Source organism: Trichechus manatus, unplaced genomic scaffold, assembly GCF_000243295.1.
Source record: "Trichechus manatus latirostris isolate Lorelei unplaced genomic scaffold, TriManLat1.0 scaffold00010, whole genome shotgun sequence".
Classification (NCBI taxonomy): Eukaryota; Metazoa; Chordata; class Mammalia; order Sirenia; family Trichechidae; genus Trichechus; species Trichechus manatus.
Window position 1 is genome coordinate 27,271,142 of NW_004443946.1, and position 16,964 is coordinate 27,288,105.

General features: G+C 53.6%; 1 protein-coding gene across 1 annotated transcript in view; it reads right to left on the reverse strand.

Moving 5' to 3' along the window:
* Positions 1-1,334: 1,334 nt before the first annotated feature.
* The window catches only part of LTBP2 (latent transforming growth factor beta binding protein 2), a 121,211-nt gene continuing 105,581 nt past the window's right edge, over positions 1,335-16,964 (reverse strand). Inside the window, exons 21-38 of the mRNA XM_004371040.1 lie at positions 12,852-12,971; positions 11,679-11,801; positions 11,313-11,438; positions 10,556-10,681; positions 9,623-9,745; positions 9,406-9,531; positions 8,632-8,754; positions 7,844-7,975; positions 7,390-7,515; positions 6,652-6,795; positions 5,527-5,718; positions 5,322-5,405; positions 4,458-4,586; positions 4,025-4,162; positions 3,768-3,935; positions 3,092-3,373; positions 1,936-2,085; positions 1,335-1,480 (exon numbers count right to left, since the gene is read on the reverse strand). Coding sequence (XP_004371097.1) covers positions 1,335-1,480; positions 1,936-2,085; positions 3,092-3,373; positions 3,768-3,935; positions 4,025-4,162; positions 4,458-4,586; positions 5,322-5,405; positions 5,527-5,718; positions 6,652-6,795; positions 7,390-7,515; positions 7,844-7,975; positions 8,632-8,754; positions 9,406-9,531; positions 9,623-9,745; positions 10,556-10,681; positions 11,313-11,438; positions 11,679-11,801; positions 12,852-12,971 — 2,558 coding nt within the window. The remainder of the gene's footprint in view (positions 1,481-1,935; positions 2,086-3,091; positions 3,374-3,767; positions 3,936-4,024; positions 4,163-4,457; positions 4,587-5,321; positions 5,406-5,526; positions 5,719-6,651; positions 6,796-7,389; positions 7,516-7,843; positions 7,976-8,631; positions 8,755-9,405; positions 9,532-9,622; positions 9,746-10,555; positions 10,682-11,312; positions 11,439-11,678; positions 11,802-12,851; positions 12,972-16,964) is intronic.

Consider the following 16,964-nt stretch of genomic DNA (forward strand, 5'->3'; position numbering starts at 1 on the left):
GGATAGTAAAGAACCTTTTTCCATGGAACCAAATCCATAGGACATCAGCAGAGCTGGTAAGGGGGTAAGCACAGCCTCATCTCTAATATTTAGATGTAGCTAACATGGTAAACAAATGTGGCCTAATATGAAATAAAAACAAGATCAAAAGAGCCCAAATGTGCATATCTTTATTCCACCATGGTTTTCAGTCCCCAACTAGCCTGGGTGAGAGCTGGGTCTCTCCTTATAAACTCAGAGGGATGCCAACCATCCCATGAAGGGGAGGAGGGCAGAGGCTTCTGAGTAGAGGGAAAAGACATTGGAAATCTGGCTTCCCCTGAACAAGACCACACTGTACTCTACCAGCTAGAAAATAGACCTTTTTATTTGTAGCACATCAAACTGGTTTCACAAAAGGGGAGCACAAGAGAGACTTGGTTCCTGTAAGAGGGCGTGTATATTTAATAAAGGTCTTTGGAGATGGGCACCCTGTCTTGTGGCAGCCCTTGCTGCTGGTACACAGGGGCTATTGCCTGGTAGATTTTGAATGGTTATTTACCCAAAGCTACTGAATATTTTCTTTGGACTTGTATAAAGCCCTGGCTCCTCCTTTCTTACTGACTCTCCATACTTTTCACATTTCCTTCTTGCTGCTTTCTTGGGCTCCTTGCTCCTTTTCATTTGTGTCTTTTACACTCAGCAAGCTAATTATCAGTCTTGCTTCTCTGAGATGAGGGGATCTTCTGCCCCTCCCTGGGGCCACAGTACTGGTTACAGGATGGAGATGTGGCAAAAAGCAGGGCCCAGACCAAACTGGCTGAGTGATGGTTCTTGGGAGGGGGCATTGGGGTCACTCCCCAAACTCCCCCCAACCCTTTCTTGCTCCACAGATTCTGAAGGACTGTCCCAGGGCAGATGTAGCCTCTGTCCCAGGTGTGGAATCATCAGGATGATGTGTGGATCATGGCTGGAAAGGGGTGTCTGCAGTGTGAGGCAGAAGGACCTTGCCTATTTGTACAGCTTGAGAGGGGTGCTGAGGGCCAGCCTTTGGTAAGTATTCCATAGCAAGGCTAGGACAGGTAGTGGACTGGTCCTTATGGCCAAAGGCTGAAGCATTAAGGCATTTGGTGGTGTTTGAGCCAAGCAAGGACATGGTGGCATGGAGGCAGTGGTGGAAGCTCACAGCCAGAGTGTAAGCTGAGAGATGAAAAGTGGGCAAGGCTGACTGTGGGCTGGGCCCCAGAGCCTCCTGCCTGATGTTATCATGGTATCTTCCCAGCCAGGAAAGCATTTTCAAAGCCCCCACCTGTGACTAGGGGCCATTTCCAGGTAGCTGCCCACACCCCTCACTGCTACTCCTTGGCAGCGCAGTGTGGGGGGTCTGCCTTGGCCACATAACCTGGGGTGCAGTGGCAGCGGTAGGAGCCCTCTGTGTTCTCGCAGTGGCCATGGGCACAGAGCGCGGCAGGCCCGTTCAAGTCCTCACACTCATTCACATCTAGAAGGGAGGGAAGGAGGGAAGAGCTGTAGGGAGCCCAGGAGGCTCTGGCCTGCTGCCTCTGCCCCTCTGGGAACCAATCCTGGCACTTGCCCTGCAGTCAATTCCTAGGGGTGGCAGCCGTGGCTGAAATCACTTCCCCAAACTAAGCAACTCAGGAAAACAAAGCAGGAGGTAGTGAGCTCACACCATGCCCTGGAGAGTGACCATGCTCTCTTGTCCCTGCCTGCCTTCTGTCTAGGAATCTCCATGGAAAGGGCTTTCTAAACAGCTTTAGACCTTCCCTGAGAGCTTTCTATCCCCCAGCCTGATGCAGGGCAGCCCCACTAGGGGGCAGCAGTGGACTTTCCAGCTGTCATAAATTCAACAGTACATCTGCAACGTGAGCAGAGCACCAGCCTGGCCTTCTCCACACCCACATCAGAGCCAGCCTGCTCCTCTGACTGGAAACTTACCCACACAGGCCATGTGCGCCGCATCCAGCTGGAAGCCCTCGAAGCAGTCGCAGGTGTAGCCCTCCCGCACACGCACACAGCGGCCATTCTCACAGCCATTCAGGATGCCGCACTCCGCTGCCTGAAGCCCTTCGAAGCCGGCCTGGTGCTCTGGTAGGAGGGAGTCAGAGAAGGAAGCCGAGGCTTTATACTCAGGCTCTAATCTCTCCAACCCTGGAACTTCACCCTCTGGGATGCCCCTGCTGAACTCCACAGAAAGGTGCTTAAAATGAAAGGTAATACTCTTTAAAAATACCTATGTGCCATTTCAGGTGGGGGAGACATGCTGTGCTTGAAGTGAGCACATGGAAGGGTTGGGACTCACTGCTTTCACAGTGCCAGGGCTTCTGAGCAGCTGGGTGTCATAGTTTTTGGTTTTGTTGGGGCGGGGTGGAGGTTGTGGCAGGTACTGTGTTCATTGCACAGGTGCCAGGCCTAACCTGACTTCCTCATTAGAACCCAAGTCTTGAGTGCTGGGGTCATCACGATTTACAAATAAGTCACCACAGCGGGCCTTTAAAGTGATTAAACCAAAAAACCAAAGTCACTGCCATCAAGTCGATTTCGACTCAAAGTAACCCTATAGGACACAGTAGAACTGCCCCATAGAGTTTCCCAGGAGCAGCTGGAGGATTCAAACTACCAGCCTTTTGGTTAGCAGCCCAACTCTTAACCACTGTGCCACCAGGGCTCCTTAAAGTGATTAGATAGCCTTAATTCACATTCCAGGTCACAAGTCTGAAGGCTGGGTTTCCTTAAAGCAGGTTATTCTTCATCCTCTAAGTGGTATGGAGGGTGACTTGGTAACTGAATGAGAAAAACAGACCCAGAGTGTAACGGGTTTCTCTCACTCTCTCGACTCCCACAGGGAAGCTCGTAGGGGCTGAGAATGTGCTTCGCACCTCTTTGTGCCCCTGTGCTAGTACATCATAGGGAGTCGTTCGGTCTGACCCCTGGCATTCGGAGTTGTCCCTGAGTGACCCGTGAGCGGGGAGCATCTGGCTTGGTGCATCTTTTCACTTCCTCATCCTCAGCCTGCTGGTAATATGACAGAGGTGGAGGAGAAGGAAGTGACAGCTTCAGTGCCCTCTTGTCCTATTTTTACAGCAACACAGACCTGGATGGCTGGCCACATAGCGGGGCTGGGCTTCTGGAGGCTGCAGGGGAGACTCAAAGATGGGTGTGTAGTCCCCTGGGTGGCTGGCCATGTTGGGAAAGGATGGCTCAGGGATGTTGTCCTCAGGGCCCAGGTAGTTGTAGAAGGGGGCCCCGTCGGGGCCATAGAGGCTGTAGTGCAGGTCATCAGGCCCGGGGCCATATTCATAGCCTGGCCGGAAGTGGACTCCGGCCTCTCGCTCCGCCTCGATCCGGGCCACGTTGCACAGTTGAGCATAGACCTCTGTCAGGGAGGAGGGAGAGAGACGCTGGGCCCCAACTCCTAGCAGCTAAAGCCTAGTTGGCTATTTCCCCAGCCCACCTCCCCCTAGGAGAGAGGGAGCATGTGAGGACTGACAATCAGAGCAGCAGGTAGGACAGTCCAGATTAAGTTAAGAAAGTAGCGCTCATCTCCATGACTCCAGTTACTGTCCTCTGGAGTTCCTGGCAGTGCTCCCCTCCCCTCTACTTTGTCCCCAAACAAGAGGGATCAAGACAGGGGCCACCACTCTGATTGTCCTACTCCTTCTTTCTAAATTTCCACCTTCTAAGGCGAGGGCACCCCCTAGCCCGGGCCCAGCCCAGCTCTGCAGCTGTCCCCCCACCCCTCCACTGCAGGCTCAGGCTGCCCCTCTCACCAGAGCTCCTGGGGGGGCACAGGGCACACTGCTGGCTCCAGGCCTCGCCGTCCTGGCAGCAGCATTCCGTGTAGGTGGTGCGGCGCCCACGCAGGGGTTGGCTGCACATGTAATTCGTGACTGTTTTCCAGCAGATGTCGGTGTGGATATCATGGTCAGGAAGGTCATCTGGAAGCACAGGGCAAAGAGGCACGTGAGCCCCCCCCAGGCCCATGCCCACTACTTCCCTGCTGCCCCACCAGCTCAGGCCCACTCACCCATGCTGCTGGAGCCGTTCACACAGCGCTGCCGGCTGGGGTCCAGGATGAGGGGTGGGCTGCAGAAGCAGTGGAAAGAGCCTTCCGTGTTCACACACTCGCCATTCTCACAGGCCATGGCCTGGCACTCATCGTGATCTGTGGTGGCAGGAAGGAGGAAGAAAAGTGTGGCAGAAGTGCCAAGGCGATCACCCACTGACCACCTTCATGGAAGGGGGTTCTCCTGTGAACAATAATGAAGGAGTAGCACTCTCCACCGCCCCCCAACCCCAGCCCAGCGCGGGAGGCCTTTCCAACAGGTCCCACGTGATTATTGACAGCCCCGTGGCTCCCCTCACCTCAGACCTGCCTGGCACAGTGGGCATCTTCCCCAGGAAGGGAAACTTCCCCCAGAAATGGATGGCGGTGGGGGAGGGGTGGTGTGTGCTCTCACCCTCACACTTCTTGCGGGCGGCATCGTAGCTGTAGCCTGGATCGCACAGGCAGGTGTAGCCGGGCACCGTGTTGAGGCACCGGCCGTTCTGGCAGAGATCCGGCCCGAACATCACACACTCGTCAGCATCTGTGGGAGGCAGAGCTGACTCGAGGGGAAGTTGAGAAGCAGTATGAGGCAGTACTTAAGCCTGGGGAATCCAAAACCAGACTCTCTGGGTTTGATTCCTGGCTCTGCCGCTTACTAGTTGAGTGACTTTGGGCAAGTTGCTTAAGTTCTCTTTGCCTCAGTTTCCTACCTATAAAACATGGATTAAAATACTTACCTCTTACAGTTGTGATGAGGATTAAATGCTGTTAATATATGTAAGGTCCTTAAAATAGTGCTTGGCCCATAGCAAGCCCTCAGGGAAAGCTACTTCTGTTCCTATTATTTCCTTCTCCAGCTTCAGGACTAGGGCACTGTGGGGCCACCTGAGCCACATCACTGTGAGAATGGGTTCCCCAAGGCTCTGGCTTCATAAATGGGGCACAGGAGAGAAGCAGATGTCTATGGCCTCTGTACAGCAGTACTCTCCATGCTGTCCCTGTGCCTACATGTGGCGGAGGATGAGTCAGTCAAGGCATCATAGTTTGTTCCTGGAGACTCTCCTCCAGGGGGACTGGGGTGAGGCTTGTATGGACACTCCAGAAGAGCTTGGGTCAGAACTTTCAGCTAAAAATCTGCAAGGGGTCAATCCTGGAACAGAGAGGACAGGAGCTACATGGGGAGCAGGGCTGGATCCAGAGCTTCCCTAGGCCTCCTGGAGGGTTAGGCTGGGGTGCTCAGGTGAATGGAGTGAATGAGGGCATGCAGGGAGGTTACCTGTGTACGTAGTCTGTCCAAACATCCAGGCTCCTTCCACAGGGATATAGCCTTTACCACTGGGGCAGATCTCGCTGAATTCCACTGTGCAGGGAGGCAGCCAAGCTCAGAGAGGGGAGGGCTCTGCCATCCTTCCTCTCTCCCCTCCTTTCAGTGTCGTCCTGCGGAGCTGACGCTCAGGACTGGGGACCCTTGGAGGCCTTACCTGAGTCCTCAGATGGGCAGAGCTCACAGGTGTCTCCCCAGCTGGCGCCCTGGGTGCAGCAGCACTCGGCCTGCGTGGTGTTCCGGCCCAGGACTCTCGAGCAGGGAGGCTGGCCCCTCTGTCCAGAGTAGCATTCCATGCGGATGGGGCCCGTGGGGTGGTCCACTGTCGGGGCCTCAGGGATACTCTGACCTATGTGTGATTATTGTCAGTTCATGGCCCTCTGAGCCATCCCAGCCTTGAATTTAATTTTTAAATTTAACATTTATATAGCATTTTACAGCGTACAAAATGCTTTTATTGATATTATCTTACTTAATGAGGTGGGTGTTATTATCATCTCCCTTCTACAGATGAGGAAATTGAGACTTAGAGAAGCTTAGTGACTTGCCACAGCCACACAGCTACTACATCCCTGGTGTATGTCACACTGCCTTTCTCCCCTGTAGTGGGATGCCCCCACTCCTGGCATACCTATGGGCAGCCTTCTACACTATTCTTTTACTTCACAAAGTACCCCAGTCCCTCCCACTTACCACCCTTCCTTGTTCTAGGTCCCCTTTCTCCTTCTATGACTGAGCTGAGCAGTAACTGTCATAAAGGTGATTCTGTGGCCTCCTTTTCCCCAAGTCAGCAAAGGCCGGATGAGGCCTAGTCCAGCTGAGGTGAGAAGTTGAGCCCAGTGGCTGTGGGATGGAGTAAGATAAGGAGAGCCCAGCTTAGCTTAGCTTCAAGCCCTCCCGCACCCAGAGGACTCCCAGGGGCTGATGGATTCAGGGTCCCTCCAAGGCTCAATCTGTGATTTCTGAGGCCACCCTAAGTCAGCTTCAGAGCTTCCTGTGGCATCGTCACAGCCCTGCCACGTTCCAGACATTTCTTAGCTCTTGTCTTGACATTTGCCATACCCTCAGACTCTGTGGTCCTCCAGGTTCCATTCCTGGACTGCACCTCTTCCACATTGCCCAGGCCCTGTCCAGGCTCCCTCCCCTTGGCTAGCTAGCCTCACAGGGTGGAGGTTGGGAGGATCAGGCAGCCAGAGCAGTGGAAGTGCTTTCTAAGCCATAGAGCTGTCATGGATGTCGATGGGGGGTGGGAAGGATGTCCCGTGAGTGTCCCGGGCCTCACCTCCAGCCACCCGTGGACGGCAGCGCCCCTCCTGAGCGTCGTACTCTTCAAGGTCGCTGGGGCAGAGACACAGGAAGGAGCCCTCCACGTTCTCACAGAAAGCAGCCCCACACACGGCCAGCATGAGCTCGCACTCATTCACATCTGCCAGGTGTGAGGACAGGCTTGTGGGCAGAGAAGAGGCAGCCCATGCCCCTGACTCCAGCCCAGCAGGCAGGCCCTCCTCTCATCCCCCCAAAACAAACAGGCTAGGCTTTGAAAGAAGCAAAAATGGGTATGAATTAGCAGGAAGGAGGAACAAATGAACAGAGGGTATGGGAAGGGAGAGAGACTGAGAGGAGTGGTAGAGAAACGGGGTCACTAAAGTGGACAGAGAGGAAGGTCCACTCCCTCTGTGCACAGTCCCCAGAATTTGTGCCGCTTGAAACCCTGGGGTCTCTAGAGAAGCACGACACCTTCACTAATGTGCTTGCTTCCCTGCTGGTAGAACACGGCCATGCTTCCCCTACCAGCTGGCCAAGGTACTGGCTGTAGGATGGAGGTGAAATCTCCCTCTTCCTTGAAGCCTTCCTTGCCCGCTCTACGGGGACCTATTATGGAGTCATGTGACCATAAACATTTCAGGAGGTGTGCCCTAGGGTCTCCATTCAGAATGGCCAAGATCTGTGGAGATGGGAAGAAGGGCCCAAGGGCCTTTCCTTCCCTGGCCCAGAGCCTAGTAGCCCACAAACCTCTCACCAACACAGTCCCAGCCCGAGGGCGAGGTCTCGAAGCCCTGGTCACAGAGGCAGCGGAAGGAGCCGTCGGAGTTGTCACAGTAGCCGTGGCTCCCACACACACTGTTGTTGGCACACTCGTCTATGTCTGTGGGAGAGAGGGGACCAGAATGTAGGGCCTCTCTCTCTTCCCCCGCCGCCCCGCCCCCCCATCCCTCTCTACTGGGAATATTTATTTATTTGGTCTATTAACACCAAGATCTGCAAAAAACAACTCTAAACACAGGATAAGAAAACTCAAATATTAACATTCCTCTTCAATTTTTTGTGTAAGCTCTCCAGTACAGAAAATACACAAACTTCAAATAGCTGCAAAAATCGCGTCTTTGGGAGAAAATAGAGTTTCTACATCAACCCAAGAAAAGTGAGTGTCCTCAGCCCTCCCACCTCTGAGTCTCCCCCTGCTCCGCACTCACCAATGCAGTCTCCAGTTGGGGTCATGTGGAAGCCCAGCTGGCAGCCCAGGACACAGCGGAAGGAGCCAGGGCTGTTCTCACACTTCCAGGCTCCACACACAGAGTGGCTGTAGTCCTCACACTCGTCAATATCTGTCCCCAGAGCCGTAAGAGAGGGCAGAGATGGGACAGGGGTGGTTAGGTCACTGCTCGGGCCCTATCTGTCTGGTATTACAAAGTCATGGCCTACAATCTGGGGTCCTTGCTGTGTTCTGAATTACTGTGCTCATCTCAGCCCCGGTAGATCAAGTTCAGGGTCATTACCCCAACCCAGCAGGGGTGTGCTATCTAGGAAAGCGCTGAGCCCTTAGCCTTCTGCAACTCCTTTTCCTCCACCCCAGTCTCCCCACCAGCTGAGCACTTTATACTTCTTTGTATCAAACCTTTACCATAGTGTGTTACCAAGAGTTGTCTTCATAGCTGTCTCTCTTGCTCAATTTCAAGACTGCCTATAACTGTCTTATTTGTCCTGGCAAAAGACCTTGAGCCTAGCAGGTGTTCAATAAATGTCTGTTGGAATCATCTAGCCTTTTAAAAGAGTTATGTGCTCTGCCAGCACACGATCATGAGTGTCTGCACTTTGGGGCCGGCAGACAGCCCCTGAGCCAGCAGGACCTCAACAAATGCATTATCCGGTGGATGATTCATCTGTGGAAAGCACTCTGCTTCCTGGGAAGCTGCAGGTCCTGGTCCCAGGGAGCTGAAGGCAGGTATGGGGCAGCCCCTTGTCCACTCCCCCAAGTCTTTACCCACACACTCCCCAGTCTCTGGGGAGGGCTGGAAGCCAGTCTCGCACAGACAGTTGAAGGAGCCCTCAGTGTTGACACAGTGTCCTCCCAGACACCGGTCTGTTGCTGCACACTCGTCCACATCTAGAAGAGAAGGCTGTCTGTCAGCAGGCCCAGCCGTGGCCCTGAGAAGCCCATGGGAGGGCCAGGGATGCTCAGGGTAATAAAGGGTCAGGTCAGTGGGAGAGTCCAGGGCCGGAAGCCAGCGGCCAGGCTTGGGGGAAGGGCCCTGGAACTGGGGCTGTGTTGGGGGAAAGGAGAGGCACTTCAGAGAGGGCACATGCCTGTGGAGACCTTACACAGAGGCCCTGGTGAAGGACTCTGAGTGCCTCCCTGAACACTGAGCTGCTGCTCATCACTCCCACCCAGCCTCCTAGCCTCCCATCCCCGGGGTGGGGCCACAAGCTTTCTATTTCAGTAAACCAGTAAAACCAGTTGCCAAGTCGGCTCTGACTCATGGTGATCCCACATGTGTCAAAGTAGAACTGTGCTCCATAGGGTTTTCAATGGATGATTTGCTGGAAGTCTATCACCAGGCCTTTCTTCTGAGGTGCCTCTGGGTGACTTTTGGTTAGCAGCAGAGCATGTGGACAGTTTGTAGCACCCAGGGACTCCTCTGTTTCCGTACTAGCATGAAAATCAACCGGACGGCAGCTGGTCACAGTTTTTACTCCAGACGTAGCCTCTAGCGCCCCCTGCTGCTGACCAATGGCCATGGCCACGCTGGCTTCTTACCCTGGCAGCTCGTGCCCCCCGCTGCGCTGGCAAAGCCGGGTGCACAGAGACAGAAGAAGGACCCATGGCTGTTGAGGCATTCGCCGCGTGGTGCGCAGTGCTCCTCTGCCACACACTCGTCCACGTCTGCAGCGAGAAGATGGGTATGGTGTCTGCTGGACAGCTCCACCTTACATGCACTCACTGCCCCCCATTCCCCGGGGGAGGGGCCACTCACCCTCACACACGGTGCCGTTGGCCAACTGGAAGCCTTGGGGGCAGAGGCACTGGTAGGAGCCAGCCACGTTCCTGCACTCGCCTCCCAGGCAGCTGCTCTGGGGGTCTTCACACTCATCCACATCTGCAGGGCCACGCAAGAGAGGAAGGCAGCTGATGGGAGCACCTCCCAAGGCAGGAACCAAGAGGGAGGTCTCCAGAGGACCCATCACTGCCTGAGGAGGCTGGACCCGTGGAACATCCTCCCCTTATAAAGCAGCACAGCTGGGAGAAGTTTGTGAGGGAGACTTCGGGGAGGATGGTTGACGCGGCCGCTCGGCACCTCCACCCAGCCCCTGCCTCAGCCAGCCTTCTGCAGCTGCTCACAAAACACCCACTTTGGGGACACTCGGCCTCTCCCAGCAACCCTGGCCTCAGGTGGTCAAACCCTACTGCTCTTATCATGGCTGAGATGATTTAGATTTTACTGAGAAGCAATGGGAAAACAAACAAGAAATAAACCAAGGAAAGAGAGATTCAGAGAAACTGAGGTTTCTTAACCTTCTTAAAGTTGGTCTTCAGATTGCCTGGTACACAGGCCATTGTTTCTCAAAATATGGTCCTGGCACACACCCTCCCTAGGAACATTTGAAGTGGTTATTAGAAAACAGATTCCACAGCCTCCCTCCAGAGCCTGATTTCGTGGGTCTGGATCAGGCCCAGGAAGCTGCATGTCTAACAAAGTCCCCTAGTGATGCTGACCCACTCTGAAGTTTGTGAACTTGGTCCACTAGACCCAAGTCTGCAGTTATCCACCTGCTCCTGTTTGGGGGAGGGGTGAGATGTCCCTAGGTGGACAGAGGGTCCCCTGGTCTGGATGCGCCCTCTCCAAGGGTGACAGGTTAGTCTCCTGAGTCCCCACCTGTGCTCTCCTCCCCCACTAGAGGTCTCTTACCTTCACAGGTGTGGCCCAGAGGGCTGGGCCGGTAGCCTCTTTCGCAGTCCTTGCAGGAGAAGGAGCCAACAGTGTTGGTGCAGACTCCTGATGGGCAGACTCCCGGAAAGGCACACTCGTCTAGGTCTGGGGCAGTCAGACAGCCAGTTACCCAGGGAACTGTGAGGGCTCCCCCGACCCCGACACAGGAACCTCACCGCACCTCTGGCCTCCCTCTCTGAGCCTGTAGGACACTCTTCGGCCTCTGGGGAAGGGCAGGCCCTGGCTCTGGGCCTTCTGTAAGGCAACCCCAGAATCCTCTCCCCAGAATTTCCTCTTGTCTCTGTGACTCTCTTTTCCTCCTGTCCCCACCTCTGAACTTGGGGATTCTGATACTGGCAGCTCTTCTTGAGGCCAAGTCCATTTAGAGGGTCCTCTAGCCCAGCTGAAGCCCTGGTGGCATAGTAAAGAGTTACGGCTGCTAACCAAAAGGTTGGCAGTGTGACTCCACCAGCTCCTCCTTGGAAACCCTCTGGGGCAGTTCTACTCTGTCTTATAGGATCGCTATGAGTCAGAACTGACTCGACAGCAACGGGTTTGGTTTTTTTTTCCCCCCTAGCCCAACCTGGAGACCCTCAGCTTCAGGGAGGGCTCATCCCCTGGGTGGCTTTAATCTCAGACCAGCCCAAAGCTGGGGGACAAATGGAGTGTTCTTTGGGAGATACAAAAGCCTGTATTCTCTGCTCCTCCCTCTCCCGCCCCACCCCACCCGAGTTACCTTCACAAGCAGTGCCGTCTTCGTTCACCCAGTACCCGCTCTCACAGGCTGAGCAGGCGAAGGAGCCCTCGGTGTTGAGGCAGAGGCCAGTGGGGCATGCAGCCCGGCTGGCGCACTCATCCACATCTGAAATGGGCCATTGAGTTCTGTGTGGGGGCTCTCTGTAGGACAGCCATGCCCAGGGCAGCCAAAGACTGACAGGCAGGCAGGGGTGGGGAAAGGACAGGACTCAGCAGAAACATGTTGGGCCAGCGTAGTTAGGTATGTGGGACCAGGAGTGGATTAGGGGGTGGGTGCAGAGGAGAAGAAGCCACAGGCTGGAGTTGCTCTGGTCTGGAGGAGGAAGAATGCTTCAGATCTTTGTACCTTGGCAGCCTTTCTCGTCTGAGGTGACCTGGTAACCCTGCTCACAAGAGCATCTAAAGGAGCCGTCCAGGTTGATGCACCTTCCGTGGGCACAGACCCCTGGAGTCAGACACTCATTCACATCTATAGGAGACAAGTCCAAGATGGCGTCTGGCTGCCTCTCCTTCATGCAGCCCCCTATCAACAGGCTTACAGCATCTCAATATGAGACCAGGGAACCAGCCTTCAGGGGGGCTACAGGCCACCCTAGGGAGGTCATGAGGCCATGCTCCCTCATTCCTGCTCCCGGGCTCACCCACCTCAACAGGGCAGTGTGCCCCACGCCTAAGCTCACTTCAGCTCTATCTAGTAACAAAGAGTACCTTGCATATGTCCTAGAAAAGGAAACCAGATCCCCCCAGCCCTGGAGCTGAACAGGTCTATTTGAGGACGCCTAGGGCGAGGTGTCCAAGACCCTGGGCTCACCTTACAGTGGGTCTGAACCTCTCTGGCCTCCTACCTGCCAACCAAACTGGTATGATCCCATGTTCCCAGCCCAACAACCAACTTCAGTGGGTGGGTGGGCACCACAGAGAAGCCATGCCAGACTTGGGTGGCTGAGTGGCAATCTCAAGGGCCTGGGAAACGCCTGCCCTCTCCAGATCCTCAGAGCATCTATTCAAAATTCAGCCTTTTCTGGCATTCTGAACCCCGAGCCCTTCTTCCTGCGGGGGCTGAGGGGAAGGAACACTCCTACTGCTGTCATGCAACCCCCTCTGGAGGGAGGAGGCAACCACTGTTAAGGAAGGCGTTGTTTAGATGTTGCTATTTAGACACAGAAGACCCCACCCCCCTGGGAACTGCAGAAGGGCATGGCTCGTCACCACAGTCAGCCCAACAGGATCCAGCCACAGAAGCTTCCAGGACCTTGAGCTGTAGCTCCTGGACGGATAAGGCCGAGGAGCAGAAGGGGCCCCCACCCCAGCTGATTCAGAGGGCAGAGCAGCAGGAACTGAAGCACACACCCATCTCATGTCCAGTGTCATCCCATGAAGCACACATCCATCCTATGCCCAGCAACAAGGGCCTCCAAGCTGCCTCCTTCTGCCCACCTCTTTCCCTCCCTGTGTATGGGCTCAACCAGATGTCCCAAGGCCAAACAGCCCCTTCAGTGCCTTGGCAAGCAGCCCTCACCTACACAGCTCCCGCTTTGTCCCCTGTAGCCCTCCTCACAGGCCAGACAAGTGTAGGAGCCGGGGGAGTTGACGCATCTCCCATCAGGGCAAGTGCCAGGGTGACGGCATTCATCAATATCTGCAAAATATCATTCCCTCCCTCGGTCATCCCTGAAAACCACAGCACATGGGTAGGTCTGTGAGGAAGCAACTCCTTGACCCTGCCCTTGGTTGGGGAGAGGGATGTCAGTTTCTACGCAGATGAAAATAGGAAAGAGTGAGTCATCCTGTGTTCCCAAGCCTTGGTCATTAACTCCACCTCCCACCCACTGTCCTTGACAAAAGAGAGAGATGGAAGGATTTAAAAATTAGAAGGGGAGATACCCTGGGTGGGTGTAATAGGCTGTGGTGACCACTAGCTGTGGGCGGATCAGAGAGCTCTGCTTTGTAAGCTGGACTGTTTGGGGTGGGCCTTCATAACTCCCTTGGTGAACTCCTTGCCTTTACAAGTGGTGGCCATTACTGGCATTGGGCGTGCTTAGCCCAGCAACAAGTTGGATTGTGGCCAGAGGCCCTAGAATAGATCACCAGAGGGGCAGTAAAGGCAAAATGGGCTTCCCGGCACCAGGAAATGAGGCCTGAGGATGAGTCCTCAGTCTTGGACACTGCCAAGACTAGCCTTGAGGCCAGGACGAACTTTGGGGTGGAAGCTGGCAAGATGTCTCCACTGGAGAGGTGTCAGACCTTTCTTGCACCTAGTAGGGTGCCCAGCACCCATTCTGGTAAGACCCCAGCCAGAAAGGATGAGCCTGAGCACCAGCCGGGCAGGCAGGGGAAGAGGAGGCCCAGGGAGAGACAGGACAGCCAGTCCTGGGACACTGACAAGGAGAAGGAGGAGGGAGGTGTTGCTCCCAGGAGCTGCAGGACAGGGTTCTTCTTGATGAGACCTGGCATCCTGGGGAGTCCATCATAGCAAACACCCCAAGGTACCCACGGGACCTGGGGTAAGTTAGGGAGGTCATATCATAGGGACTGAAGTCTGGGTCAAAATTGCAAGGACATTAGTCTCCTCCAGCCCAGTGTCAAGGCTCCTGGTCACTATTCATGACAGACAAATTGGTTAAGCTCCAGAGGAAGCAGAAGGACTTACTCTTCCTAAAGAGGTAATTCTTATTCTTCTGGATTGAGATCTGTACTGCCTTGGAAGAAGATCTACTCAGTACCCATGCATGAATAGAGGACACACTTCTGGACTGCAGGAAGCAGGGCCAAGGGTCTGAACACAGGCTTTCTGTAAAGGGCTAAAGCCCAGCAACTGTCATTGCAGAACAGGACATAGACCCTAAACCTGAGGGTGAAATGAGTCCCCCTGAGGTTGTTTGGGCTGCAGAAGTCAGGACACATCAAAACCCTCATTCCCAGGGGACTAAGGCCCTCAAAAGCCTAAAGCTTCCCCTTGGTGAGGGTGGCTTCTGTCAACCTCCCAGTGTGCCAAGAGGGTCCAGAGTAGGAAGACATCCCGCAGGGCAGGTAGTCATTCAGTGAGCTTGGCTAGGAGACACCCAGAACTCTCCAGGACAGATGTGGGCAATCTTGGGGACACTGAGATAAGGCTCATCTCTGGAGAGAGGGCAGCAAAGAGCCCCAAGCTGGGTTGTGGTGACACCAGGCTAAACTATTCTAAAGTTTCTGTAAAGACAAGACAGAGACAATGAGACAGAGATGGAGAGAAGGAAGGATCTAGGACCACCTACTTTGGCCACCCAGGAGAGAGCAGCCATGGCCTAGTGGCTTTGGCTGAGTTGCCTGATGTAGGATGGAGGATGGACAAAGCCATTGGGAATGATAAGAAATCCCTGCTTCAGGGATGTGAGGCTTTAGGGACGAAGAGAAAAGAGACTGAGGCAAGGATCTTCCTCAGACTAGGCTGAGAAAAAATGAAGTATATGGACCTCTTTCCCAGGGATCAGGCAACACAGGAAGGAGATTATGTTTACCAGGAGCAAGGAGCCCTGAGGTCTATCTTGCCTCAGCATAGCTTCTGGAGGTGGTGCACAAAGTGTCTTATGCTGGGCATTTAGGACACATGTGCCACTGATTCTGGTCACTAAATAGTTCCAGCTCCCCAGTTTCTGGCCTATGGTAGGCTTGTGCTTCCTGGGCCCTTGTGGTTGGGTGGGGTCATGGGATTAATGCAGGCCAATGCGTTACGAGTGGTTATGATGTGTGCAGTTTATGGACCAAAGCATTTAATTGTGTGTGACCCTGCCGAGTGCTTTTTTTTTCTTCTGTGGAGATGGGCCACATTTGAGATATTGGCTTTCCTTGAGCCTGATTCTAGAGTGAGGAAACATGGGGAAAGGCCCCCAGCTGACCCACGAAGGACAAGTGGCATTGGTGAGATATAAAATTTTGCTGTTCTAACTCACTAAGATTGGGGGCTATTTGTTAATGCTGCATAACCTAGCCTATCCTGGCACATCACTGCTGGCTTCCTCCCTCAGTCCAGAGCCCCAGCCAGTGATTATCATACATGAGAGATCTGTCAGCAAGGGGGAGAGAGAGGGCAGGAGATCAGAGCAACCTTGAGTCTCCACCTGAGCCATGGCAGGGCTCTGCTGAATGGGAGTGGATATAACTGAGACATTAGCCATCACAAGGAGCCAGATAAAGATTCTGGATGAAATGGATTCTGTGACCAGTTTCCTGAGGCTGCTCCACCAATCCTGGTGCTTGGACTGGGGCCAGTCACTGGGTGCAGGTTTTCTGCCTAGCCTAGGGTTTGAAGTTTATCTAAAATTATGTTTTAGCAGGTTGTCGGGGGCAGGAGCAATCTGTCTTATTTATTGCTATCTCCCCAGCATGTGGCTGGCATGCAGCTGTCAGTCAACAAATGTTTGCTGACCAAAGAACAGGACCATGTGCCTAAAACTTCACCCATCACCCTCTTGGTTGAGGCTACTGAAGAGACCCCAAAAGACCTGCAGAAGCAGTTGTCCGGGGAACCAGCATAATCTGCCGTCTATACAGTATAAAGAGCCCACAGCTTACCAGGCTTCAGCCTTTGCATGAGGAAGTGTAAAGGCACCCACCTCTATTCCTTGTAAGAACGTGGGGTGGGATGGGGATGCTCAGTCAGGGGCCAGAAGCTCAGGTGACCTTGGATAGGGAAAGGGGACAGCAAAGACCCTGGTAGTCTGCAGGGGAATCCAACTCCTATCCATGGGAACCCGGAGTCCTGGTGTGATAAAAATGCCATTGAGACAGCTAGGTGGGCCACTCTCCAGACCACTCAGGCGTTTAACCACAGACCTTGAGTTTTAAGTGGAGAGAGTGGTTTCTCAGTTGGAGAAAGAAGTAAGAGGGAGAGGAAATTGACTGGGCTCCTGGGGTGATGGGCTGGGCCTGTGGTTACTGATGGAAACCTGGAGAAGTGTACAGACTACATCATTCTTTCTTTCAACAGACTCTGAGTGTCTGCTCTGGGCCAGGAACTCAGCCTGACCTCCCAGCCAAGGCGTATGTCTAGACCTTTCCTCTGGAAGAGAAGGGGACAATCCAGAGGACTGGATGGGGTGTGGGGGGAGTCTAGATATGAAAAAGAATGAGGCCTGTAAAGAGAATAGTGAAATACTACTTAATAAAATGGTAAAGACTCACTCTTTACTGAAGGTCTGAATGTGCCAGAGACAATGCCAAACACTTTGTATATATTAGCTTATTTGGTTTTCATAAGAGCGTATGAGATAGATATTATGGCCCCCATTTTAAGATGTTGAGATAAGAGCCAGACCCAAGTCTGTCTCCACCAGAGCCTGTGCCCTTAACATGGACTGATTAGCAAGTATTTCAAAAGTCAGATGTTTTTAATTGTTTTGGTATGTTCTTGGTTTATCTCTGTTAGTTTCACTTTTCTTTATTTTAATAAAGTCAATGTCAAATGCATAAGGTTGTTGTCATGCTTAAGTTAGGTAATTTATCAAGTACCTGGCACACAAAATAGGCTTCCATCAAATGCTAACTCCCTCACTCTCCTTCGTCCTGGAAATGCCAAGCTGTCTTGTCTCCATCACACTAATGAGGACAAAGGGAGTGGGCTCTGGCTCTGATCATGTCTAGGCCTCAATTTTAA